Source organism: Watersipora subatra, chromosome 4, assembly GCF_963576615.1.
Source record: "Watersipora subatra chromosome 4, tzWatSuba1.1, whole genome shotgun sequence".
Taxonomy (NCBI): Eukaryota; Metazoa; Bryozoa; class Gymnolaemata; order Cheilostomatida; family Watersiporidae; genus Watersipora; species Watersipora subatra.
In genome coordinates, this window is record NC_088711.1 from 16,254,432 (window position 1) to 16,282,183 (window position 27,752).

A 27,752-nucleotide genomic window follows, 5' to 3' on the forward strand; every position below is an offset into this window, starting at 1 on the left:
CGACTGTTGCAATACGATGAGATGGAAATGACCGAGTGTAAAAAAAGTTTCATTTAGAAATAATGATATAAATGCTTAGAACTACAATCCGGACACATTTACTAATGAACAACACCATTTTGGTCTTGTCTTACTCAGATTAACATAGACATGTTGATTAACACAGATGTGTTAATTAACATAGACGTGTTAATTACCTAAAAATCTGGGACAGGATCCAATAAAACAATTCAGTGCATACAAGGAAACAGGTTATCTAAAAGGGTAAAAGCTTAAATTCTTAGTCAGAGGTGAGTTTCCATCCCTACAATTCACTGCCACTATATGCTTTGTGCTGCGGATGTCCATGATATACGAACATTAAAATGCTTACAGATTTACTAAACATCTCAAAGAGAGGAGGCATTATGGTACTTGTCCGTCAAAAATGGTTAGCAACTTATCCTTATCAATGTTGCCCCCTGATAGCACACAAACGATAGTACCATTAGGAACTTCATTAGAGAAAGCGGCAGCAAGAGCTCCTGCCCCTGCGCCCTCAGTCACAAGACTATGCTTGTCAATAAGCAACCTTATGCTGTCAGCAACTTCTCTCAAGGTCACCACGACTGAGCCTTCCACAATTTGGGACACATAAGGCCACGCCTCAGGTAGCACACTCTTGCTTCCCATTCCGTCGACGAAACTAGTTCTGTATTCCGTAAATTCAACAAGTTTTCCTACGAAAAAAAATTTAATGTGGCACTACGGGCGGAACATATAAAGATGACAATGAGCATATAGTACCATATTCTCATCAAGGTACCTTGATTACACATATGAACATCATACACATATGCTACATCATACACATACACATATGGCTACACATATGAACTCGATGATGAGAATACAGCACCGCAGACTATACATATGAACTTGATGATTGGCCAAACATATAAACACGATAATGAAGCACATGAAAGTGAAACTAACACTGTGATGTATGTACATTATCTGTTGTGTATTACATGGCAACCAACCTTAGGTAGGTTTATTGCTTCAAGGACGGTGATTTATGAGAGGATCAACCTGAATATCATAACATCTCCTATCACCCACTCTAGACTCATTAGGACCCAAGTAATATACGTCAGCTAACCTGACATGCAGTGTCAAGTTACACAGCAGCCGCTTGGCAACAGCCCTTAGGGGCCGGCATTGAAGGTAATGACCTGCCACTGACGGTCTGCTAGCAGTTGTGGCTGTTTTGCTCAGCAAATGTATTTACGCTAACTACCTCTCTGTAAATACTTCTGATTTGTCAGAGACATGACAATATCATTGACAAAGCTAGCTAGATATGAAGCTAGCTAGATATGAAGCTAGCTAGATATGAAGCTAGCTAGATATGAAGCTAGCTAGATATGAAGCCAGCTAGATATGAAGCTAGCTAGATATGAAGCTAGCTAGATATGAAGCTAGCTAGATATGAAGCTAGCTAGATATGAAGCTAGCTAGATATGAAGCTAGGTAGATATGAAGCTAGCTAAATATGAAGCTAGCTAGCTCTGAACATTTCGATTTACTATCAAGCAGTTATCTTAGCGACTGCATTAACTTGAGAAATTAACAAAACTGCATATAGCTGATCGATGTATTCATTAATTGTATCACTGAACCTCTTCAACTAGAGACATTTCAAATAGCCAGTTAGTTTTATGCGAAGTTCTTAAGATATCATTAAGACGAACTTACATAAAATTTTGGTAGACTTTATCAGAAAGTATTGGTATTTTTCTAACATTTGCAATTGTTTTTGATGTTTGAGGTGATCTGACAGCCAGGATATTTTAAGATCAAAATAGGCAAAACCTGATCATGGTTAAAACGCTCAGAAGAAAAATATGTGCGAAATGGCGTCATTACTTGCTATCATTGCTATAGTTGATGTCGGCTATTGCGTTCAAGTTACACCGTTACGCGTCTCTATTTTGTCAATTTATTCGCAACTATAAATGTCATAATTGTACTTTCGCTTGATCTGAGTGTTTTAACTGCAATCAAGTTTTGTCAATTTTAATCTTGAAAATTCCTGACAATCAGGTCACCTCAAACATCAAAAACAATCGCAAATGATAGAAAAATACCAACACTTTCTGATAAAGTCTACCAAAATTTTTTGCAAGTTCATCTTTTAAGGTAGAGTTGTAGCTATTAAAGCAATAGTTCAAGGTCAATATTAAACTGAGGAACCTATGCTAAAGTCTGCGTAAAATAAAGACCATTCTGTTGTATTGGCAAGACGAGTCAAGCAGGTATAATACAGTTGATTGATGACTGCTGGTGAAACTGTAGCCTAGTTTTTGCAGGAAGCTATACTCTCAAATCAATAATTTGGAATGAAGGAACAGAGATGAGTGTGTAAAAAATTAACAGGACAGAATTTAAGCTAGAATTAGAGGGGGAATGAGCGAAAACCCCCTAACAAGTTGCTGGCCAACAAATGAACAGCTAAAACGGAATTTCTTTGTAAATAAGCTGCAAAGAGAATGCACTTAATATGCAAAAAGGGTTCTATAGGACTAGCTTTTGAGACTGACTTTATAACAAAAAACCCAATTGAGGTCCAGAGTACCAACACTATAGGGATATCCTGGCAGTCATCATTCTCCGTCTCAGGTGTATTAAAGCTGTTTACCTGCGGTGAGTGATGCTTTCAGCGGAGCTGCATTCTCTGGTTCGCATGCCAGCACTCTAACATTAGGATTGACCTGCTTGACAGCAGACGCAACTCCTATAATCAGACCTCCGGAGCCGTACGGACATATTACTGTGTCAACCTTGGGCAAGTCTTCCATAATCTCCATGCCTATTGTACCATGCCCTGCATAGACATCCATATCTGTCTCAAGTACAATGACTCTGAACCTACGTAGCTACCATATGTGAATACCATAGATGTGTAAACTATAGAATACTACCACAAGAGATCAATAGATGCGAGTAAAACTTTGTAGTTGGTATATAAGTATGACAAAAAGCTTTAAGCATAAAATACATCAAGAACATATTGGCGTGACCATCGATTGATAACTAATAACAAAAAATTTAGTGAGAGATTTAAGACATGACTATTTTACCTGCCATAACATTTATATCACAGGGGTGTATGAAGGAAGCGTTCCCCATCGTGCTGTAGCCTCTAGTCTGCAGAGCATTCCACCAATCGCTGACTGGGACCTTGCTAACCTTGGCACCAAGCTCAAGAGTTTTGGAAAGCTTTGTTTCTGGGATGTGGTCGGGTGCCAGTATCTCACATGGCATATTAAACTGCGTTACAATGGACAACAATTAGAGTTGGGTTTAATAGTAAATATTGACGACAGACTCGCGATTGTCAACCAGAGCATGCCAAAAAGGGGAGCAGCACATTCTCAGCCGCTAAGGAACCCAAAAAAATAAGTTAGTGTCAAGACTGCCTCGGATGACATGAGAAAACATGCTTTAGAGACCATAATTGTGCACAATGTAAAACTAGAAGGAAGTAGTTATGACAAAGCCTAATTTATGCGAGGCGACACACAACAAAGTGGAATGCATTACAGGCACCTGACTAAGCATTCTACCTCATTGTCCACACGATCTAGTTAAAAATTTTGGATCAGCCATGACTAGCGACACATCATGATAAGATCAAATTGATACCACTATGAAAAAACCCTTGACTAATAGAGCAAACTTGCATGGGAGGGAAAAAGGATTTGAATTTGTCAGCAGCCATTCCCTATACCGATCACTGTTTAGCCTTTGTACATAGTACAAATTTAGCCTGAACTAAACCTTTTGAGAATTATTTTTATTACTAATCTATATACAGCTGTATATAGATCTATATATATTTAGTACTAATCTATATACAGCTGTATATAGATCTATATATGAGGAGTTCATTTCCAAAACCAGTTATTTCCATTTTTGGCACTTTTTGACTTTTTAATCTTAAATTATACTCTAATAATATGAGTACCTTGTTCAATGGATTTTTTGTTCCTAAACTAATTATTTCTCATACATTTCACCCACTAAAATCTTGGTTTTGTTCCAAAACCAGTTATTTCCTATTGGGTTTCATTCCAAAAGCAGTTATTTTTGTGCTTGCTTTTCAATTGGTTGTTGTAAAACTAGGTCAGCTTTTTGATCCGTTGACTTAGTTATGTAAGCTATCTCTCCACTGCCTGTGCTTTCATGATGGATGCATCTTTAGCAAGTAATTATAATGTAGCAACATTAAATGACTTTTTGGAAGAACCTGTGCAAATAACCCGACCTGCTAAAAAGAACAAAGAGAATGTAGAAGGTAATTATTTTAAACCTTTTACTGTTAAATTGGCTTGAAACCAAAATTTAACTAAATTGCAGAAGGCAAAGAAAAATGAAACAATCACATCAAACACAATGCATGTTTGTTTGTGTTTAGTACAAAAGTTAACTAGTGCTAGTAGTAGTAATCTACTACTATTTTTGCTATTAACTCTTTCGCAAGCCAATGTATCGGCTTGCACAGTAATATAAGTACAGACCATAAGTCGATAGATCACCTTATCAATAGGGTGTCACTTTTCTTTTCATTACAAGACCCAAACTTAGCTAGACTAATCAAATGATGTCTTAAACAACCTTACTGCCAATCACGTGCAACCAATAAAAAAATTTTTGGCTTAACAATTTCATTTTTAATTATTTTTCAAAACGGCAAAACAAGATCGTTATTTTCATAGATATAAGAAACACTCCCCGTTTGTTCAACGCAAAAAAAAGTTGCGAGTGTGAGATTTACTAAAAAATTTTATACATATCTTGTAAAGAATTTTTTTCTAAATAAGATGCACTTTACAGTAAAACGATATACGGTATGTTTTTATTTTCAAGATATTATTGTATATAACATGTTGGGTCACCGCTTGTAACTATTGCGCATTAATTATTAGTTCACCTAAAGCTGTGGTTAAAGTCAGACTATTATCTAAGACTTATTGTTTAAATCACGGGTTGCGGATTCTTTCATGTCAAAAACAGTTATTTTTGGAAATAACTGCTTTTGAAAAAAAATGCAGAATTCTGTTGGCTGTTTACCATGCTTCTTGACAAAATTGTTGAACAAAAAGAAAGTATAAGCTTGCTTTGTCATTTTTCCTGAGAATTAGCTAAAAACTATGCCAATTATATTGAACAATATTGAGTATACAAAATTTTCTTGTTTGTGAAAAATGCTAAAATCAGAAATAACTGGTTTTGGAAATGAACTCCTCATATATTTAGTACTAGTCTATATACAGCTGTACTTATAAAACTTAGTGTAATTTTGCTTGAAACCGTCACACCAAAGAAATAATGTAGGCGGTAATTAAAGTGTTTCAAAAAGATTGTTTTGTATGGGATTTGAACTTATACGCTTAATAATAGACCAAAAATCTATTAGTTGCACTAATGAACCACATTTCGGAACTGCAGAATAATCTTTACTATAATAAGATTAGCGCTCTATAATTTTAGAAAATTGTCGCTGATTGAAGTGTTATAAGAACGGACTCAACACGGCTTATTCAATGTGACAAAGCAGGTTCGCTCCAAGCAACACTAGATTTCATTGGTAATCTTGGAACTTTCATTTCTTATATAAATGCACCAAGATCTATCTGATCAAAAACTTAACAATTGTTGTCATGAAAGCAATTATTAAAAATTAATCTGATTAAAAATAAATTAAAATGCAGTGACATCTACTGTATATACTTATTTCACCTTCTCATAGGCTCTTATATACGTATAGAAAGCATTCTATATATTATATATGTAAATTCTATATCTATTATATATATATAAATTTATACAAATATTATAGCTCACAGTTACTAGTTATTTATACATTCCCATAATGCACAACTAAACACGATAATAGAAAGGAGATTTTGAATGAACTTGGTATGGGAGTTGTGCTCTCACTGACATCTTTGAACAAGAAGACTCAACCCAACCTTCAGAAAACTAAAGGTTGTGGTAATAGATGTGATCTCATTATTATCAACAGATATATGGCAGAGCAGGTGAGCTCCACCTAGCTACTTGTCAAGTAAAGATAAAGGGTATGACAAACACCATAATCTAAATACCAAGATGGTGACCTCATCCTTTGAGATAAGGCTTTGATTAGCAAGTTGTACACCCAAGTTAAACAACATACCTGTTTCGCCATGTAGCCCAGTGATTGGGCAAAGTTACCAGCACTCGCCGCACAGATGCCTGCTTCCCTTTTCTCAGTCTCAAGTTTGCTGATTGCAAAACAAGCTCCTCTTGCTTTGAATGATCGGAACGGTTGCAAGTTTTCACATTTTAAATATATCTGTTGAATTAAAACTATATTTACTCAAAACGCAGTAGCATCATAGCATACAGAAACTTGGGTCTTACAGTGGGGAGTGAAATAAACTAGACATCTCTGTCGGAAAACTAAACTTTTTATTCACAATGTTGTTACTCCTTGTGAATTTACTAAATATCTAAAAATTATATATTAGACTAGTTCTTATTTTCTCCTGATTACAAATATGTAAACCAACCAGCGATAAAATTATGTTTTTAAGTGATTATGTACGCTAAGTTCTAAACATTTCATTTTTGTAATGGCTGAAAATAACAATCTGTACAGATATGATCATGCTCGTACATTTTATTTGCTCATTTCAAGTCACTGTCGTTAATAATACAGAGAACTTCATCATAACATCTCCAAGAAACAGCAAGGGCAAACCTATATATAACAGAGTTAATCATAACAGGAGTTTTAAAGCACTCTCAGACAATTTTACTACTATTCTATTATTTGCTTTCAACAGGCTATTGTAAGCATACAGGAGAAGACAACCATATCATACTGCCTCTTTATGGAATCTTTCTGACAACCACTAGCATGCGAGTTGTTCTATCAAGCAGAGCCAAAGATGAACTCAGTGACTTGGTCTACACACAGTATTTATATGCTGTATGCACTAAAATTACTAACAGCCAAGAACTCACCCAAGATAACCAATTTGAATAAAGTTAATCATTTACTTTTTTATTTGGAATTTCAACATTGAGAGGAATAAGAGGTGAGTGTATGACAGGTGTATCAGTGAGACAACTCCTCGCCTCTGCCAAAAGATCCAGAGGGATATACTTGCCTTCTGCCATTCTAGCACTATGCAGGGTGTTAGACTACAATAAGACATGATAGAAAAGTGTATATTGGTCTTATGGAATCCAAAGAAATTCACAGAGCGCATAGCTTAGTATAGGTAGTTTAGTATACAAAATTCTCATATCAGGCTTATACAAATGGAAGCATACTGTTTCATATCCGCACAAAACAATGCAAGATTAGATATTTCTGTGCAAGTTTTACATGTTGAAACAAATAAAAAACAACATAATTTTCTAACAAAAGCCATGTGCATGTATATCGTAAAATTTTTGATCAGCCAACTACCTACTCGCTAAAGTTGCTAGTAGGTAACAATTTGCTGCCATTCAGTGAGGTATTGCTGTATGTGGTCTCAATGCATGACAAGTAGCATTCGGTTTCAATCGTTTAGACATTGATAATTAAACCTGCCAAACAGTTCTCTTCACGGCAGTCATTGGCTTAAGAAAGTGGAAGGTGGGAATTAATGCTCTAGTACTCCTACTTGACAACAACGAGGGTCCGTATAATGTGGAAGTTATAATGGGCTACTAGGCAACAATGCAACCTTTCTGACATATTGAATAATGGGCATGTAATATTGTCAAAAAACAGTTGTTTTTTGACAATATTAGAGTCCGTCAGTAAGGACTTACTGTAACTGTTTATTTGTCCATTGTCTTGTCGACAGACGCTCGCTCAATAGGGAAAACGTAGAACCTAAACAACACGCATCTCTAACAAATTGTGTGCATGAGACTGTATCCGGTGAATGGTTGCATAATTCAGCACTATTATTGCGTTCTGCTTCGTCACACAGTGATGAGGAGCATAATGTGTTGAACCCTGAGCAGTGAGTCATAAGTGTTGAGTCATAAGTGTATCTATTAATAATGCCATCCTATCAATTTGCGTGGGGAGAAGTTCCATTATAAGACCTTTCGTTAACTGTATGAGCTACACCAAAACAAACATACTGAGCGTAATGTCACCTGTCATAATGTCACCTGTCATTCTATGTCGTTGCGCGCAGTCACCGAGTATTAAATCTCCAACTTATTCCTTTTGATATCGAGTTTTCACCTACTAAACTACTTCTGTTGCAGTATTGAGCAAGAAATTATAAAACTATAACTACATGATTTGTTAAACAAATACCAATAGTTAAACACAAAAGCACTTTTCAGCTATGTTTGATAAGCGTTCAATGTCGCTGACAAGCAGCACAATAGCAACCAGCGCTACCGATATTATCCTAGTCAGTGTGCAGTGCGTACAGCTGAATCGGTGCATACATCCAGGTCTTGACTAGTGTGAGTTTTACTTTCCTGTTTATTTCTTGTAAATTAATAATTATTATTATTGTTGCTTATTTTATCACACAACGTAAGTATATTAGCAGCACGATATGATGTTAAAAATAATTATAAGAAGGTGCATGGCACAGTATTATCTGGTTTAAAGACAAGCAGTCTTCATGGCAGGACAATAAAGTTGAAAGATTAGAAACTAGAGATAGATTAGTACTCAGTGGCCCTGACTTACAGAATACATAGACAACAATAATGGTTTGAAACTCTAAGTATTTTGAGGTAATGCATGGTTTTTTACTGGCTCTAGCGCACCTGCTGCAAGGGATCTATTAGCTATAAGATTACTAATTTAATAAGTGTGTAAGCCAACACGAAGCCTTGTTAGTAGCATCAAAGTAAGCATTGGCCTATTTGGCTTTCAGCTTGATCTTCTGCCAAAGAATGGCGTTACAACCAATGGGTAACGATAGAGCGCATAGCCCATCTTCTTCATCCAGCACATTTGGGTTGGCTAATCTTAACCTCCCTGAACCAAAGGACCCACATCCTCAAGAATGGCGGCTTCCATACGAACACAAGATGGAAAAAAGAGAGTTATATTCTGTAAGCTACTGCAATAACTTCTAACTTTGAAGGTTGTCATAACAGGAAAACAGTTCCATATAAGTGAAGTGTTACACTTTAAACCATCCCACTATTAGCAAGATTGAGCAATACTAGAGACCAATGACATATGATACCACAGAGGGGCTGTATATCATTGTAGAGACTGGCTTATGATGGATAGACCGATTAAAATTTAAATGTCATACTATTGCCTCGGGTTGAGTGATACATATCATTCAAAACGAGATTGGGAGTCAGTATTGACAGGAGGGTTATAGAGCTAACTAGATGACGCATGGCAGATGACACATGGCGTGTTCCAAATAAAGAGAATTGTTTGATCTATTTGAGCGCCGCAAATGTAATCCGGGCCCCAAACCATTTACCTTTTATGGTTTACACACACATTAGAGGTCAAACCCAATACTCATTCAATGCCAAGTAAAGTTCGCCTTATTAACTTAGCGCAGTTAAAACCCATGCATGTAGAGCAGCCCACCCAGTACCTTGTCTGCATTTGCTAACACACCTATGTTAACTGCTTTCCAAATTTCTGAAAAATGATAGAACAAGAAGTATTTTCTGAAAGTTGAATACCGGTAATGGCAAGTGTATGCGTGCATATTCATTTTACTAATCCATCATCCTCTGGCTCAGCAGAAAACTTTTAAAGGAAAACAACAAGAACAATGGCACTGATCAGTCGTCTATATACACCGTCAGTCATGCCTCACATCCCAATTGCTCACCAACCAGTGGAATTAGCGGAAAGTCATTATCGCTGCGCACTGTATTGCACATCCCAAATAAGGAGAGCTGCAGCAGGCTATGCCACTCTCCTGCACGCTAGCCTTATAATGCATATTAGGTTGAAGAGGATGCAATCATGTACGCTGAAGCATTTACGCGCAATACGAATTCATTAAGTATAGTGATCAGATTGATATGGGCATAGATGTGGCTCATTAATAACACAGCAGAGCTGACATTCTTGGTGTTGTGTTATTCAGGCATCATTCGCTGTGTATGCTTGTGCAAAAAGGCAGAAAATTGATACAAGCTATAGTGTAATATTCGTAACTTAGTAAAACGTCAATAAGGCTTCACACCTATGCGGTTACTAAATGCAAGCAATCTGTTCAATAGCTCTTTATCTTGATATAATCTTCTAACTTTCTTAAACTGCAAGAATAATCCTGAAAAAATTGTCATATTATTATTACAGAGCTGGCAGATGGATGTTCAGAGTCAAATATGTAATATAGGAGACAAGCTGGTAGGTTTGCCTTTTTGAGTGCATTAAATTTTCAATGTGAGTGTACGAAACTGGAACTAACCGCCCTTTCTTGGGTCAGTTCATACAAATTCCATCAACACGGTGCGCTTGTCAAGATTCCATCTCTATTTTTGTTTCCATGCTACCATGTTAATGCTATGTGTTTTTATAACTAATAGTTTTTATTACTCCTCGACAAAACTTCACAAAAGGGCAGATTGGTTTAAGTTCATCCATGTACTATCATCATTAAAAAATTAGTCAAGACTGGTCATAAATATTTTTTATTTGTCCTTATATGCGCTGTTTTACCAAGTTTTTTTGCAATGACCAAACTTAATTTAATAGAGTCCAGTGAGTGTAAATTTGAATGAATGAGTCCAAGTGTTGATACTGTCCTGCCTAATACCGTATACATACACAACCAAATATGGTGCCTTCTAGCAATCATAGATTGTGATACAGACACGTTTGACAAGCGAATAATATTGTCTTATCATTCTTCCCAACCCTGTTTATCTGTAGGATTGTGAGGGTTTGTTTGTGATTATTTATAGTGTGAGATTTAATGGTTCAAATTCAATTCAAAGTTCAATTCAAGTTCAAAAGTGAAAGCACAGAAAAAAGCAGTGATTGGCTTGAAGTTTATAAATTTTCTAAAAAAATCAAACAATTTGGGTGCACTAAAATGCTTATTGGTAGGTTTTGAATCCTTTGATTTGTTACTCTACTGAATGGATAGTGAATCCTTTTGGTTTGCGTCAATAACTATTATCTCAAAAATGGACTTTTAATGCCTGATATACATGTATGCATTGCAATGTTTAAATATTTTATATGCAAACGTGATCTGTTCATCTGCATCAGCTTTATATGTGGTACATTAACTAAAAGCTAAATCGCTAACAAAATGCTTTTAGTATAAAAACAAATATTGTAACTATTATGCAAATGCTGGGATTAAAATGGCAAGTCATTGTAGCAAAGCACTCTTACCACGCAGGCAATACTCAAAATTTTAATTTCTAGTAAATAAAAAATTTGAAAGTTGTCATAGCTTTCGAATACTCTTACCAGGCAGTATTATCCTATTAGTTCGATTATATTTCAGTAAGGTCTTAGTTGTAAGAGTTTTGAAATCAGAGGGCTATTTTTAAGCGGGTGCATGTGCTAAGCAATAGCTCAACAACAAGAAAACTATCAGCTATTAATAAGCTGTCTAAGCACCGGATAATCCAGCTGAACAACATGGCACAATAACAGTTTTCATTCATACGTTTTACAACCCTCACATAATAGCTACTTATTGTGACTTTCAAGAAAAAAAATGATCAACTAGGCCTAGATCATTAACCTGATTAATTACTTAGGTCATTGGCTTTTGTAGAATGAGTCGCTAAAACAATTTCCTGCGAGCTATCATAAAGACCTCCAAGACATTGCAGGGCAAAACGGTTCAAGACATTAAATCCTTAGCCAACTGAGTGCGATAAAAGACATGGTCTATATTCATATGAACCTACAGTGATTTGGACGATATTCACCCTCTATAACGTGTCAAAGCGTGCCAATGAGTTCTACCGAATGGGCAGAGCGAAATGTGATGATTGCAATAATTTTATTTTGATATGCAAAGCTGTTAAAAGTTTTGCAAGTATTTCATTATTATGAACACAGGCTGCTAAAAATCGACAGAGAACTTGACAATTAAGAAAATTTCGTCATTGTAGTTCACATATTTAGTACACGATTGAACTTTGTAAATCGGCTGCACAGAGAGTGAATGGCTGTAGTAGTGTTATAAAATAAAATACATAAATTACAATAGTACGGTTAATTCTCAAAATAGAAAACAATATAAAAGAGGAAAATATTACATTCTGATAATGAAACTTTGTGATACAGTTAATAAGATCATACTCGTTACAGCTCAGATTTTTACACGCAGTATTTTGTGACTAAATAATAAGAAGCAGATATTGTCTTTGCAAACATTGGTGCGGTTTTATGAATGACATCAATCAAAGGCATGTACAGTAGATGTTCTTTTATTTTAGAACGTAGGCTGATTACCACAGCCTAACAAACTACAAGCAAGCTATTGACCTTGCTGCAAAGGTTAATTTTTAAAGTATTATCTTGAGGTACAGTGATTGAGCCCCCTATCTATGCTCGTTTATTCAGATACTGAGGTTATTATAACTAAAACGTCGGCTCTGATACTGATTCATAAAGTTATTCGGTACATCTCCAGTAGCTTTATAATATAAACTAGCTTTACGGGCAAAGTTGTCGGAAATCGTATAGTGTGTGGAACGAAGCCGAGAGAAAAAGCTCTATATAAAAAAATAAAATTTTGTAGCACTGGGCTATAGTCATAGAGCGAGAGATTGTTTCAAGTTAATTGGTATTGTATCGCAAGCGCTAAATTTGGCACGTGTTTGTGGTACGTACTCTATGATTATAGCCATCAGAAACATCGATTTAGTCCGATGGTTTGCGAAGCTAATACCAAACTGCACGCTCATTGGGTAAACTAGACTTCCCTTATATGGTAAAACAAAAAGGAAAAAGCCGGCCTATATAAGTCAGACTTCCGCAGTCGTTTGGCAGTCCAGTTTCTGGAAGGTGTTGTGCTAAGTCTTCTCTAGAGTTTTCCGTCTTTCACTCGAAACAAAACAAAATGGGTGATGATGAGGATGTAGCAGCTTTGGTCGTGGACAATGGTTCCGGTATGTGCAAAGCTGGTTTCGCTGGGGATGATGCTCCACGAGCTGTTTTCCCCTCGATCGTTGGACGCCCAAGACATCAGGTAAGTCTCCTCTTTTCATTTACACATGTTAAGAGATTGTGTTTGTTAGTTTTCATTTATTTGGAGTATGTTCCGTCTATTAAATGTTATTCAGTTATCCTTTTAAAATATGGTTACTAGCGTTATTTCAAATATAAATTCAACTTGGCGTGTTTTAGTTGTTACGTATGACCATTCCTAAACTGATTGGCTACAGCAATATAGTTGGCAATAACAATATGCTTCGATAGTAAGTTTGACTTGTTTTGTGCTTATGTAGCTCAAAGTGGTAACGGTTTGGCACTGTAGTACTCATAGAGAACTGTCAGTATCAACTTGGTAGACTCTGACATATATGTTTGTAGGGTGTTATGGTTGGTATGGGTCAAAAAGACAGTTACGTTGGTGATGAAGCTCAATCTAAGAGAGGTATTCTCACACTGAAATATCCTATTGAGCACGGTATTGTCACCAACTGGGATGACATGGAGAAGATCTGGCATCACACCTTCTACAACGAGTTGAGAGTTGCACCAGAGGAGCACCCTGTCCTTCTCACTGAGGCTCCACTCAACCCTAAAGCCAACAGAGAGAAGATGACTCAAATTATGTTTGAGACCTTCAACACCCCAGCCATGTATGTTGCCATTCAAGCTGTTCTGTCTCTGTATGCCTCAGGCCGTACCACCGGTATTGTCTTGGACTCTGGTGATGGTGTTACACACACCGTGCCTATCTATGAAGGCTATGCCCTCCCTCACGCTATTCTCCGTTTGGATTTGGCTGGACGTGATCTGACTGATTACCTCATGAAGATCCTTACAGAGAGAGGTTATTCTTTCACCACTACCGCTGAACGTGAGATTGTGCGTGACATCAAGGAGAAGTTGTGCTATGTTGCGTTGGACTTCGAACAAGAGATGGCCACTGCTGCTTCCTCTTCATCCTTGGAGAAGAGCTATGAGCTTCCTGATGGCCAAGTTATCACTATTGGCAATGAAAGATTCAGATGCCCCGAAGCACTCTTCCAGCCATCATTCATCGGTATGGAATCCAATGGTATCCATGAGACCACTTACAACTCTATCATGAAGTGTGACGTGGACATCCGTAAGGATCTCTATGCCAACACTGTCCTGTCTGGTGGCACCACCATGTACCCAGGTATCGCTGATCGTATGCAGAAGGAAATCACTGCTTTGGCTCCCAGCACCATGAAGATCAAGATCATTGCTCCACCAGAGAGAAAATACTCTGTATGGATCGGTGGTTCCATTCTTGCATCGCTCTCCACCTTCCAGCAGATGTGGATCAGCAAGGCCGAGTATGACGAATCTGGCCCATCCATTGTCCACAGAAAGTGCTTCTAAACTGAAATCTCAACTGGCTGTTTTTGAGCATAATCATTTGAGGACAATAGCTTTTCTCTAGGTCATCATTTCCTCCATTAATAAGTAAGAATTGAAATGATTTCGCAATGTAGAACAAAGAACTGACTGGTCTGTGCTATGTAGTGACGTGTATAAATGCTCATGTAAAATAACTGTACACTGTTCACGTTTATATGTCGCAACATGTTCAAATAAAACGGGAGAATCTTTGCATTATACTTTTGTCAGTTTGTGCATTAAATAATATATAAGATCTGCATATATCTATTTGGTCATTGTTCGCAGTCAAAAATTAATTCGCCAGCATAACACAACAGCCGCTAAACAAGTCAAAAACAAATTTAACAGCTTTAGACATACAATGCGTGTAGCTATGTCTACTAAACTCCATAGGTCATCCACATATCGCAAATTACATACATGTATACACGTTGTTGTGCAGTGGCAGCTGAAAAGGTGTGGACTGTCGGGCTAGTCTGAGGTTGATATTTTTTAAGTATGTGGAGGGCATTTTTGAAAAGTAATTTTTCATCAACTAACCAGAGAGACTAAATTGGGAAATCTGCGCTACTAGTATGTGCATGAACTGGTTTGAAAAAAGCTCTGCCAACCCATACTTAGTAGTTGTGGATAGTTTTGGACTTAAAAGTTTACATACTTCATGTGATCAGTGCTTGATAGCCAGTCATTCACATGTTACATTTTGAAGTCTGGTTCTGTAATGCTAATCATCGATCACATGACGTTGTCCATGTGGCAATTATGACTGCTATTCCTTTTTTGAAAACTGGCGATCTAGTTTTGACCAGTCGATCTAAGGAATAAGGAAAACCAAAGTTCAATTAGGTACATGTTCTCAGTGTGCACTTTGGGCAACATTAGTTTCACCAATGATATACAGCCCCCCTGTATATTATTGGTTTCCTCATTGGGGTGGCATTGGCATTCATCATGGTTATATCATTGGGGGCTGTATATCATTGGTTTTACAGGTTACTCGAAGCTGGCTAAATCTAGCAATTCGAAGCTGTCTAAACCTAGCAATTCGAATAACCAAATAGAAACAAATACGTTCGAAGTGATTAAAGCCAGTTTTCATCTGATTTGATTTAGACGATTGTCTGTTCCAATGAGTTTTTGAAAAGAGCGGGTTCATAACACAGTCATGGAGAAGTTCTCTATCTGGATCAAAGTTGTTGATTCTGAAATGTAATGACAACGAGTGATGAAATGACGTCTGAATTTTTTCTCTGGGCCAATAACAACAATTTTGTTTACTTCAAACATTGTATGTTTTGCCTAAGGCTGTTTTTGCATTAAAGTTCATGAAATATACTCAACACATGGATAAAATGCTAAGAATGAAATGTTTCATTGGTCATTACTACTACTTGTATGCAGAACAATATGTAACATTGTTGTTCAATTCACTGATAATAAGAAAAGAAAAAATCAAAGGTGATTTAGCGTATATTGTTAGACATTTGCTTTGCTTTTTACATGCTTCTGTACTGAATTTGTCAAATATTTCCAAATAATTTTTAAGTGATTTGGAGTTTGTGTTGGGCACATCAGGCAAGTGATTTGATTTGTTAGACATAATTTGACGCAAACACGTGATTTAATTTTAAAGAATTAGTTTGTAATTAATTTTCTTTCAAGAAAAAAGAGTGATTTAGACACATTTTTGTTATTACATACTTGCTCAACAAAAGAAGCAAACGGTTCGTCACGGCCTTCAGTAAGACTTCGGAGTTATCTATACATTCTTCTAAATTCGATCTACTCTAATCGTCTAGCGATTCACTCGTGTTGCCGCGATAATGCTTAGCCTATGTATCAAGATGCATTGCTTTATGACAAACATTTGGAATGCGTCGATTTGAAACACATTCGATTTGCGTCCCCAAACCGGATTTTGCCGTTTCTACGCAATACAATATGGCAGACTGGAAAATTGTCTCGTTAAGAACTCCCCGAATACTTTCACATGCTCACATTGTGCTAAATGGTTTAATGTAAACCGTTATGACTGTTTCAAAGTTTATTTTTTGTCACATTCGATCGAATAGACTATTAAATTATTTGTGTATGACAACATCAAAGTTGGCAGCCACCGTTTTTTTTAGTAAAATTAAACTGTTTTTGGGATTAAATGTGTTTGATGCAGCATCCAAATTAATACTGCATTGTTTATTTAGAAACTTTTACAAACTGATAAAGTTTGGTTTATAGCTATAAATCGTTGACAGTAAAAACGAAGTGCTAAAATAATTTTGATAGCTGACCGCCACCGTACCGGTTATTTAGCAGACTATTTATGTAGTAACAGGTGCGGTCGGAGTAATAGCCAATATGTATAATCGGTATTACTTTACATGATCATAGGACAAACATCTTCCAATTATATTCTTATTTTTTTGATATTAAGCTTGGGAAGTCTGTCATTAATTACATGGTGGTGGACCTTCACGAGTTGAGCTAATTGCTGACCGAGACATTTTTAGCGTTGGCTGTTTTTTATTGTGCAAGCTGTACTAACGATTTATTTGCTATCTTGCTTGATTTAATCATTTTTTGAATAAATGTTGTTGTAGTATAGTGCTTTGATGGAAAGTTCATTTTTTCAGAATTCACGTTATAGAAATTTGCAGAGTAGGGTGAGTATATGATCATTGTTCATTAATTAAGAAATTCAATGCGCATCATTCAAGTCGGAGTTATTTGAGTGGGTACTAGATACAGCATAATAAAGTGTGCAATATTTGGTTCAAGACTATCTAGTAAACAAAATCAATTTTGCATTTCACACTTTTTGCACACTTGTTATTGAAACCTCCCTTTACAGGCTGGAACATACACCTGGTTTAGTCACATAGATTGCCAAAACTACTTTGAGCATTTCACTTGGCGTTCATTGTTTTTAGCATGCTGTCAAAAGGGTAAACAACTTTTTCTCTCTCTTGAACTGAAAAGTAGTTAGGCTATAGGTAGGTTGTAATGAATGCAAAGCGCTAGGTTGAATCCTAGGGTTGATACTCTGAAAGAAGCACCCACCTGGCTAGGCTCAGACTTGGATATTGTACCCTCAATCTCCTGGTTGGTCAATTTGAAATACACCCCCTAAACACTGGGAGTTGCCTAGGGGATGCCCAGGTTCCACGCCCCGCTAAACATCCAATATGATTCAGAAGCTACAGTGTGAAGAATGCTATGAGAAACATAGCCCCTTTTACTGACTTGGCTGTGGAAAACCCCCCTGAAGTAGCAAATTCGCTGACAGTGTCTCATGGTCTGAAAACCCCTCCCTAAAACGTGATTTTGGGCCGAGCCAAATGGGACTTTTGAGGGGAGTATTAACCCTGGGGGTTGAATAAGTAATTGGAGCTAACTACTTACGCTATAAATTGCAGTCATCCCGTTTCAAACTCAAATAGTAGCATAACTCTGCGAATTGCATTGGACTTTATCTACCCAACCAATTGAGCGGTAGGTGCCTACCGTCATTCACTGTTCCGTACAGGAAATATGTAAGGTTTGTCAGTGTTTGCGCATTCCTTGAAAATAAGCCCATCGTGGTAGTAAAACCTCCACTTTTGGTGGCAGCAGTGAAGTAACTTGAAACAGAATTGTGACCCTTTCCTAGCATGCCAACAATTCATGTTGCCAATGAAGTGTTAGAACTTACATGTCCTTGCATAGGTAATGCATTTACACTTCCATTGAAAATTCATGTTCATCTGAAACGGTTTCAATTTCGTATTAAAAATGATTGACGACGACTTTTGTAATCATTCAGGATGTCAGCGTCGCTTTTTGTGAAAGATTAAATCTTTTTCAAAAAAGTTTTGTTGAAGAATGACTGACTGTTTTAAAGAAAAACTTGTTCGCTCAATTGCAGTATATTCGCTAATGATAGCCTTTTGTTGAATAATTCACTGAGCTTATGTTGTTCACTCCTGTGTTGTTACTGGTAACATAATACTTAAAAACCTGTAAATAGTCAGGAACGCAGCATTGAATTTTAAAGGTTAATAGGTAGGTTACTAACTACCTATTCGACCCTAGTTACATTTAGACACTTATTACCATGAGCTCTTCAAAAAAGTTGGTGCTAGAACTCTAGCTTGCTACTTGTCAGAATTAATTTTTTTGTCATTTTTACACTTTTTGCTTTTGATTCCTTCGTATCTTCGGTTGCGAACTGTCTCATTGAAGCTTTGCTCGGGGAGCTAGTTGGCATATCAACTTATTAATCATCAAAGACTGCACTTTATCATATGTATTTGTCGACATCTTCCTACTGGTATAGTAAGGTCACCTACAAAATCCTGCCTAGTTACTTCAAAGTGTTCAAACAAATTATGGACAAATAGAATGCACAATGAGTAAGGAGGAACAGTTTCTACAGCGTGATCACGATTCATGACTTTACAACTCTCTAGGCACCATCTCTGATGCATGCATTTTCAACCGTGACAGAAGATAAACTTCACTTGTAGTAGCTCAGATCTCCCACATACTTAAGACCACTTAGCTTTATTGCTTTTTGGTCTAATCAGCTCAATGCTATGTAGTGAAAATTTTTTGTGAGGTCAATAACAAAACTGCCTTAATCCATATGAACCATTGCACTATAATGAGTTTTGGACAGCAAGAATGTAGCCCTTCTGACTCTTCTGATCAGTATTAACTGCCAGCTATGATAACTATGCGTTAGACATTGTTGGCTGTGTGCTTCAGTCTAAGATTATTTCAATGTTATAGTTACATCTAAGCTGGTGTTTGTTGGTTTATCATTTTCTAAAACCGGCTTCTAGTTTTGAAGACGAAATTAAGTGAATAGGTAAATGCTTTTTAGCTTTTTTTTAGTATTCTGGCTATGCATGAGGCTATTTAGTTGCGAGTAGCGGTGATTTGAATAATATCACCACCAGATGTTTTCAGATTCCACAAGTGAACCACCAGAAAGTTTCCTTTATTTTATTTTGTGAACAAAGGGGTTACTGAGGTAACCAATAGCATTCTTAGGTTCAGGAAGACATTTGTGAAGTATTTCCAAAAATAGGCACAACGCTGATACTCACTCTTGGCGTATCATAAAATTTTGAATGAGGCTTCTTCGCTGATAAATTTTAACAGCGCTTAGTTTTTCCCTGAACTACTTCCTCTGTAGTCGTGTTTTACATCAGTTCTGTGAAAACTTTTGTGTTTATATTCACACCTATTCTTCATTCTTGATTTGTTTACAATTGAAATACTGATGAAGTTCAGCTTTATGGTTTGTTGTGTTTGAATATTAGCTCGACAATAATTTGATAGGAATAGCACTTCTATAAAAAACAATCACATTAGAAATTTTGTCTCCTATTCATCTTTCACAAGGTTATTAGTAGGTCAAATGTCTGTAAAAAGGATTTGTTGGCACCAAATGCATAAACACCGTATACCGAAACAAGTTTATGGTTTTATATAACGTTTGAGGCAATGCATATCTTGCTCAATTAAGTGATGGTCATAAACAACTGCAAGTATATGGGGCTTCGACATTTACAGATTATACCTATTACATGACCCATATTAAGCTATGATACGGTTACAGGTCTCTAAAATTATACCATGTCAGCACGGTCAACAAGTAGAAGCAAATCTACGAAGGAAGCTGCGGCAATGTCAGGTCTTATCAAAGGGAAACACATTCCTCTCACTATAAAACTTGTTGACACCGATGAAGTATTCACTTTGAAGAATGTTTCGTCTTCTACCACAATTAAAGAATTAAAAAGTTATTTAGAGTTCTGTGTTGGAATACCAGCCAATCTTCAACGACTTCATTACCTTGACGAGGGTACGTAGCTTCAGCCTTACACATTTAGAATAGCTGTTCGAGGTCTTTTCTGTGTTGATTTGGTGATTTTTTAGTCATAAACATGTGATGCCCAGAATTTGCATTTAGAAAACCCTGCAAGTGGCTGGTTCTCAGGAACCTGAGTCAGTTTTAAAAACAAATATTTTTGCTGACCTGCCAGAAGGCATGGAGCATATGCATGGGAAGTTTGGATGAAATCGGGCTAAAGCAAGATAACTCACACCGTTCACGCAGACTAACAGACAGACATACGCTATGACAAAATTTGATTTGTTATTACAAATTGGCCGAGTAATCTGTTATGGTTTTTGAAATTATTTATGCAAGATTTAGATATTTAGATTTTAGATCTCTTTCCTGCACTAGAGAAGTATAGTGCAATTTCTGTCAGATCAACTCCTCATTCTTATTTTGTATATTATTGTATTGCTTATTAGTGGTCAAATATATATATATATATATATATATATATATATATATATATATATATATATATATATATATATATATACTCATGTTACAGACAGTACTGTTTCGGCTATTGAAGCCTCATCAGTGCAGCTCAGAGCAGCTCAGAGCTTAGGCAAGGGACACAAATCCCATTACCAATGAGAGTTGACTTCCTGCCACGAAACAACTAAGTTGCCTCGCAGACTTTAAGAAAATCAATGTGCTGGCACCAGAGTGCTCAAATCACAAAAGTGATGAGCTTTGCACAAAGGCTAATAGTGCCGCACCTCTCACAGAGTGCTCAACCAAACCGAAGTAAGGGAGCATATACTCATGCTACAGACAGTACTGTTTCGGCTATTGAAGCCTCATCAGTGCAGCTCAGAGCTTAGGCAAGGGACACAAATCCCATTACCAATGAGAGTTGACTTCCTGCCACGAAACAACTAAGTTGCCTCGCAGACTTTAAGAAAATCAATGTGCTGGCACCAGAGTGCTCAAATCACAAAAGTGATGAGCTTTGCACAAAGGCTAATAGTGCCGCACCTCTCACAGAGTGCTCAACCAAACCGAAGTAAGGGAGCATATACTCATGCTACAGACAGTACTGTTTCGGCTATTGAAGCCTCATCAGTGCAGCTCAGAGCTTAGGCAAGGGACACAAATCCCATTACCAATGAGAGTTGACTTCCTGCCACGAAACAACTAAGTTGCCTCGCAGACTTTAAGAAAATCAATGTGCTGGCACCAGAGTGCTCAAATCACAAAAGTGATGAGCTTTGCACAAAGGCTAATAGTGCCGCACCTCTTACAGAGTGCTCAACCAAACCGAAGTAAGGGAGCATATACTCATGCTACAGACAGTACTGTTTCGGCTATTGAAGCCTCATCAGTGCAGCTCAGAGCTTAGGCAAGGGACACAAATCCCATTACCAATGAGAGTTGACTTCCTGCCACGAAACAACTAAGTTGCCTCGCAGACTTTAAGAAAATCAATGTGCTGGCACCAGAGTGCTCAAATCACAAAAGTGATGAGCTTTGCACAAAGGCTAATAGTGCCGCACCTCTCATGAGTATATATATATATATATACTCATGCTACAGACAGTACTGTTTCGGCTATTGAAGCCTCATCAGTGCAGCTCAGAGCTTTGGCAAGGGACACAAATCCCATTACCAATAAGAGTTGACTTCCTGCCATGAAACAACCAGGTTGCCTCGCAGACTATATATATATATATATATATATATATATATATATATATATATATATATATATATATATATATATATATATATATATATATAATATGTATATATATAGCAGGCATTATATATAATATGTATATAATATAATATATCTAATATATATTATATATATAATATACACACCTATATATATAAATATATATAGGTGTGTACCCACCCATTTTGCTGGTTTCTATCGGGGTTGCCTCTACTCACTATTATTGATCATTACACAAGTCCAGCTCACATGAAAGTGGGAGTGTCATAAAAGAGGCTGTATTGGTTTACATGGTACCAATAGCAGGCGTTATATATAAATATATATATATATATATATATATATATATATATATATATATATATATATATATAACGTTTAGGGCGCATGAACTGGCAACAGTCAACGGCCATGTTCCAAAATGGAGCTGGGATCCCATTTAAGACAGTTTGTATAAACAATGATTGTATTGCTAGCAGTCCTTACACCTGGTCAGCAACTACAGTCGTACTGGCTAAGCTTTTTCCATAAATCACAGTTGTGTCTAGGCAAGAGAATCTCTTGATCAGTTTTGAACTTCAACGGTTCTGGTGGCATCTTATTTTACCATGGTCATCTTTAAGATTCTTCCAAATCTGTAAAGATCTATGCTATTTCCACCCTTTGCTCATTGAATATGACAGAAGCTGTATTCCTTGCTATTGCTGTATTACCTCTTCAGCAAATTACTTGTTAAAGGGGAGTTACAAGAGCATACAGATATTCGGTCGAATGACATCGTAGCTGGCGGTCAACTCCACATGTCCATATGGCATACCTGGGTTAAACTAATCAGCGCTGTAGTCAACAATAACATCAGCGAGGTAAGCTCAGATATGTGGTTCAATCCTTGGACAGCTGTCGATAGTTGTTTCTCTATAATGAACTAGTCAATTATATTAATATGTTTCTATGAAATTAGTATATATCTATGGCATCGATGAAGATTTTTTGTTTTCAAATTAACAGGCAACGATAGTATTATGTTTGGGTGAAAAGAGTGATATAGGATGGGTAATTTAGGTTCCTCAGAGTTTCATTCAAACGAACAAAAAACACTCAGTATTTGTTCAAATTGTGAATAAACTTCTTATCATAAAATCTTTTTACTATTACTTTTTTTGCTCTCTTTCTAATTTCTGTATTACAATAGTTGCTTTGTGCATACACATGAACATCTGCAAGTTTTTGCAGCTTTTGTTCTCAGAGCCTGCGCAAACAATGGTTTTATCATTAAAAGTGATACAAATGCATACATACACGTATGTGAACTCAGACTATGCCAATTGCATTTTCTGTTTTACTAGTGTAGATGATACGGCTGTCTTTGTTTGTAATAATCAGCTAGATCAATTACAATCTTGTTTGTGAACTCAGATTTTACTGGTTGACTTTTGAGCCTTACCAGTAAGTTGCTAATAATCAGATATTACACCGCTCTTGTTGGTTAGAGGGAGTTTATTACTAAAACTATCTTATTTTTCTCATATACTACCTTAGTAGTTGTATGTTTAGGTGCTAAAGATGGGGGTCACACAGGATTCGACATACAGAACACCCAATTCTAAACACATGAACTCCAAAGGAGTACAGACATGGCTAGCGGAGAGGGCATTTGTGGCACTTTTTGTGGCGTGTCACAGAGGCCATGTGAAACTCGTCCAAACATTAGTAGACTCCGGTAAGTTAGCTATCTAGCTAGTAGCAAACTAGCTAGATGCTTGTTATGTTTTGAATGTTCATTTGCAACTGTTATGTCAGTCTTGTTAGATTAGCATTAATTCTTTTACTGATCACGCTATACGCCTGCATGTGAAGAAAATGTCTACAAGCTGTCAAGGCGCAGTCTATGTCATTATCGGTCAGTAGTTCGCTCATTTCACGTCTTAATGCTTTATCAAAACTATGGTAAAACTCATGATAGACTGTGATCTACAGGAGCTGATGTGAACATGAAGACAACACTGGGTCGCACTCCATTACATGTTTCTGCTGCACAGAACAGAGGCTCTATAGTCGATATTTTACTAAACAATGGTAAATATGCTAGCTCAAGTTACTACAGCTCATGTCATCTAAATTCTATCAGATTTGTCTATTCATAACATGAGCAGACAATTTCTTATTGACAAGTAAAACGTAAACTAGTGCATGTTTCAAGCTACAGCTCAGTAAATCTACTAGCAAAATAACACTCATCAGTTAGTTATATTAGAGTTGTCTGCCCTACCTATTTTATTCAGTTTTTCTTATCTTATAGCTAGTTATGTAGTAGCTACAACCCAGTATAATTGAAGGTTTTACTCCATTTCTAGGAGCGGATGTCAATGAAGTTGATAAAATGGGTGACACAGCTCTAGCTATTGCGGAGCGTTTTGGTTACAAAGATGGTGCAAGACACCTCTTCCTGTTCAGGTGGCAAGTGCGAGCAGCCCAAGCGGAGAAAGTTCCAGACGCACCATTGTATTATCACCAACAGTGCGATACAGCAAATCCTATGTGGCTTTCAGGAACTCAGGTGTGACAAGCTCAAACCTCCTTTGTCGCAACTTTTGGCGCATGTTATATTGAAATGTTTGCTAAGATTTAGGTAGCTTGCAGTAAACATCTACTTGTTATTTTTATCAAACTGTACTATGCAATACAAATTGAAAGTAACACTTGATAATTTTATCAATTACCATATATGTTAAATATGCTAGCTTTTCAGACTTTTATATCATTTTTCTAAAAAATGAGCTTATTCTCTGTAGAACCCCTCATAGAAATGATCCAGCTCTGTTCATGTAATGTTCTCAAGTGATGCAGCTTTTCAGTTATAGAGTGTTAGGTTTATAATAATCATTGACAACCCTTATAAAAGGACTCCTCTCTCCCTCTGATTGTCAGTAAAAAATACTTGTTATTTCTATTCATCGTTTCAGGGTCAGCTGTACTACGCTGCTAATGAGCATTTTGTAGATGAGTTTGCTGGAACTGGTCTCAGCGCTGTTCGCTCTTTACGCAAACCTACAGATATCCCTTCAGGTATCTTTTCACTTCTTTGTAGTTTATCAGCATGTACTACTTTTGTACTTGCTGACATTTTCGGATGATTGGGATAAGTCTGTCTTGCTGTACGCTGTTGTTCAGCGACAGGATTAAATCTATATACTTACACATTGCTCAGGAAATTACAGATAACTTTATTAGTTGCAAATAAATCGCGTAAAACTTCTCTCGCGTATCTGTCATAGTGGCTCTTTGAATTGTATCAGAACTGCTCAGTTTGAATCCATATTTTTAATGATGTTCACCTAGATATTAGTTTTTAAACTTACTAGCTGATGTTAAACCTTTGCGCAAGATCTTTTTGCTGTGTTTTGCAGAAGAGAGAACAAAATTAAAAATTAACTATGATGACTGGCTTGCACAGAAAGAGCAGGAGGATGAGGCAAGGAACGCTGTAATAAGGGCAGAAAAGGCTGCTAAAAAGATTGAAGAAGAGAAGAGGTATCTATGAGAAAAAATTATTTTCATAGTTTTTGTAGTCATTAATACACCCTATGAATGATTATTGATCTATTTGTAGATTAAATAATGATGGAATTCTTTGTTAGACTTGTATGATGCACAGTTTCAAAGTTCAATGTGTAACAGGAATCACAACAATTTGAGTTAGTGCGTTTGCTAACATAAAGTTGTACGATTGGAACACAGGCTAAGCTCAATTGTACAGTTCTGCCTTAGCTAGGGTAGGGTCAATTGGTTTGCAAATTGTTTTCTCCCTATTTTAATGTTTTTCCATAACTCTGTATATGTTATTATTTCGTTATTTTATTGAAAAAATGTTTTGATGAATCAATAATAGTCTCATATTAAGACCTTAATAAAAATATTTGCATAAAGCCTGGTTCCCATATCGATTGCGATACCCCGGCGGTAATCTTGCGCCTTAAAATGTTTGCTCGCCATGCCGTTTTGATAATGCTGACCTTCACCTGTACAGCGCATTTCAAGAAGGTTTTGCCTGCGGCTCTTCTCAAAATTTGAACAGCGCTAAACTCTTACGTTGACGCCGGCAACTACCAGGGGTACTCGGCGGTACCCGGCGTGTAGGTTCACATTTCACTACCGATAGCCTGCGGTGCTGTCGCCGGTGTTTTGTGGCGTATATGAGAACCAGGCTTAAGCAAACGCAGTTAATTACATCACTATCTAGTCGTTACTTTGCAATTTACAGTCTCACATGCTATCCCAATAATAGCAGTTTCTGTCATGTAAATCATAATGACCTTATGACCTCATAATGACCTATCTGTTTCCAACCCGGCAGCAAAGGGTTTTGGCAAGTTCATAAACAAAGCAAGTCTCAGCTTAAAAAATAAAAGGTCTTCAGCAAGGTAAAGCTTGTCAGCTTTGCTAATGTGAAACATATGTTTATGGTTTGCCAGCTGTGCTTGTTAGCCCTATATCATAAGTTCATTAGTCTGGAACTCAAACAATATCATAGGTATAGCCTTACTGCGCCCCCTCCGCATATACACGTTGTACTTTTTACAATATATGCTGCTTGAATCAGTCTCAAGTAGTAGTATGAATTACTAGGTTTATGGAGAGGCTGTGACTTATTTAACATCAACATTTCTAAAATGAAATTATTTGAGCGCTGTCGCACAAGGACTGCTTGTTATTTGTACTAGATGTTATAATCAGTGTTATTTGTTGCACTCTTGCAGAAAGGAGCAGAATTTAATTGACAAGGAATCATATGATACGTGGGTGTTGAAACAGCAAGAGCACAAGGAAAGACAGACTGAGATGAAACGACAACAGAACGAATCCAAACTGAAGCACACTACTAAAGACTCCAGCACAAAAGGTAAGACTGTCAGGGGTGCTCTGGACTTGAACATTTTGAGAATACTCCATCATATTTTTTAATTTTTACCCTTATGGTTGTGGTGAGGCTCTTAATATTAGCTGAATATTCTGCATTTTGAATTACTGAGCTTATTACTGATAGCAGATACAATGTTGTTTTGTTTGGTTTCAGGTGGAGCATCTCTCAGAACTAGTGACAACTTTGACACGGATAAACAAAGTAGCTCACCTCTAACTGATCTTCTGAGTCATATCAAGGTCACCAACATTCACAGAGCCACCTACGATGACCTCATTTTTCAAAACGATCAAGAAACATTTGATAAAGTCAGAAATGTTCAGTATAAGAGGGCAGCTGATAGGAAGAATCAAGCTATCGTTCCAATGCTTTAGGGTTATTGCTCAGTTTGCAATTTTCACAAATTCATTAATCATATAAGTCGGTCTGTCTGCATTATGTGCTGATATTGTGCATATTTTTGCTGTCAATTTCTTATCTGTTTCTTATACTGCTGAAGGCAGTCGTTTATACAAACAGCTGTAGAAATACACATCTTATTTTTTGGTTTAGTTTTTTAACATAATAAATATATAGTGATCGAACCACTATCCAGTGCCATTGTTATGACTGCTGTGTTGTTCTGCATTGTGCGGGGCTTTGAGCTATGCGTACTTTAAACTCATAGGGTTACACTCAGCTCTGCTAG

The 27,752-nt window shown here is 36.8% G+C and overlaps 4 protein-coding genes across 4 annotated transcripts; 3 read left to right on the forward strand and 1 right to left on the reverse strand.

Annotated features, from left to right (window-relative positions):
• Positions 1 to 104: 104 nt before the first annotated feature.
• Positions 105 to 7,212, reverse strand: LOC137393977 (L-threonine ammonia-lyase-like). Its single transcript, XM_068080694.1, has 5 exons — positions 7,093 to 7,212; positions 6,224 to 6,382; positions 3,123 to 3,312; positions 2,681 to 2,866; positions 105 to 719 (listed from the first exon to the last, which is right to left on the reverse strand). The coding sequence occupies exons 1-5, from the start codon at positions 7,210 to 7,212 to the stop codon at positions 406 to 408; spliced, it is 969 nt and encodes a 322-aa protein (XP_067936795.1). The 3' UTR covers positions 105 to 405.
• Positions 7,213 to 8,454: 1,242 nt separating this feature from the next.
• LOC137394859 (uncharacterized) lies at positions 8,455 to 12,461 on the forward strand. The gene is made up of 4 exons (XM_068081633.1): positions 8,455 to 8,514; positions 8,937 to 9,117; positions 10,346 to 10,396; positions 11,784 to 12,461. The coding sequence occupies exons 2-4, from the start codon at positions 8,956 to 8,958 to the stop codon at positions 11,862 to 11,864; spliced, it is 294 nt and encodes a 97-aa protein (XP_067937734.1). The 5' UTR covers positions 8,455 to 8,514; positions 8,937 to 8,955; the 3' UTR covers positions 11,865 to 12,461.
• A 539-nt stretch (positions 12,462 to 13,000) lies between these two features.
• Positions 13,001 to 14,796, forward strand: LOC137395297 (actin, cytoplasmic A3a). Its single transcript, XM_068082187.1, has 2 exons — positions 13,001 to 13,208; positions 13,553 to 14,796. The coding sequence occupies exons 1-2, from the start codon at positions 13,080 to 13,082 to the stop codon at positions 14,555 to 14,557; spliced, it is 1,134 nt and encodes a 377-aa protein (XP_067938288.1). The 5' UTR covers positions 13,001 to 13,079; the 3' UTR covers positions 14,558 to 14,796.
• A 5,421-nt stretch (positions 14,797 to 20,217) lies between these two features.
• Positions 20,218 to 27,642, forward strand: LOC137394575 (uncharacterized). The gene is made up of 9 exons (XM_068081305.1): positions 20,218 to 20,426; positions 22,882 to 23,006; positions 23,698 to 23,863; positions 24,121 to 24,219; positions 24,498 to 24,700; positions 25,107 to 25,209; positions 25,551 to 25,674; positions 26,901 to 27,043; positions 27,218 to 27,642. The coding sequence occupies exons 1-9, from the start codon at positions 20,249 to 20,251 to the stop codon at positions 27,436 to 27,438; spliced, it is 1,362 nt and encodes a 453-aa protein (XP_067937406.1). The 5' UTR covers positions 20,218 to 20,248; the 3' UTR covers positions 27,439 to 27,642.
• The last annotated feature ends 110 nt before the right edge of the window (positions 27,643 to 27,752 follow it).

Bases quoted from the DNA above. Each gene is read 5' to 3' on its own strand.
- LOC137393977 (XM_068080694.1), bottom strand. From the start codon at position 7,212: ATGGCAGAAGGCAAGTATATCCCTCTGGATCTTTTGGCAGAGGCGAGG. The intron at 6,383-7,092 runs GTAAATGATTAA...TTAATTCAACAG, and splicing joins TTGAAATTCCAAATAAAAAA to ATATATTTAAAATGTGAAAA. The intron at 2,867-3,122 runs GTAAAATAGTCA...ATGTCTATGCAG, and splicing joins TGATATAAATGTTATGGCAG to GGCATGGTACAATAGGCATG.
- LOC137394859 (XM_068081633.1), top strand. From the start codon at position 8,956: ATGGCGTTACAACCAATGGGTAACGATAGAGCGCATAGCCCATCTTCT. The intron at 9,118-10,345 runs GTAAGCTACTGC...TTATTATTACAG, and splicing joins AAAAAAGAGAGTTATATTCT to AGCTGGCAGATGGATGTTCA. The intron at 10,397-11,783 runs GTAGGTTTGCCT...TGGCTTTTGTAG, and splicing joins GTAATATAGGAGACAAGCTG to AATGAGTCGCTAAAACAATT.
- LOC137395297 (XM_068082187.1), top strand. From the start codon at position 13,080: ATGGGTGATGATGAGGATGTAGCAGCTTTGGTCGTGGACAATGGTTCC. The intron at 13,209-13,552 runs GTAAGTCTCCTC...ATATGTTTGTAG, and splicing joins TTGGACGCCCAAGACATCAG to GGTGTTATGGTTGGTATGGG.
- LOC137394575 (XM_068081305.1), top strand. From the start codon at position 20,249: ATGTCAGGTCTTATCAAAGGGAAACACATTCCTCTCACTATAAAACTT. The intron at 23,864-24,120 runs GTAAGTTAGCTA...TGTGATCTACAG, and splicing joins CCAAACATTAGTAGACTCCG to GAGCTGATGTGAACATGAAG. The intron at 25,210-25,550 runs GTATCTTTTCAC...TGTGTTTTGCAG, and splicing joins ACCTACAGATATCCCTTCAG to AAGAGAGAACAAAATTAAAA.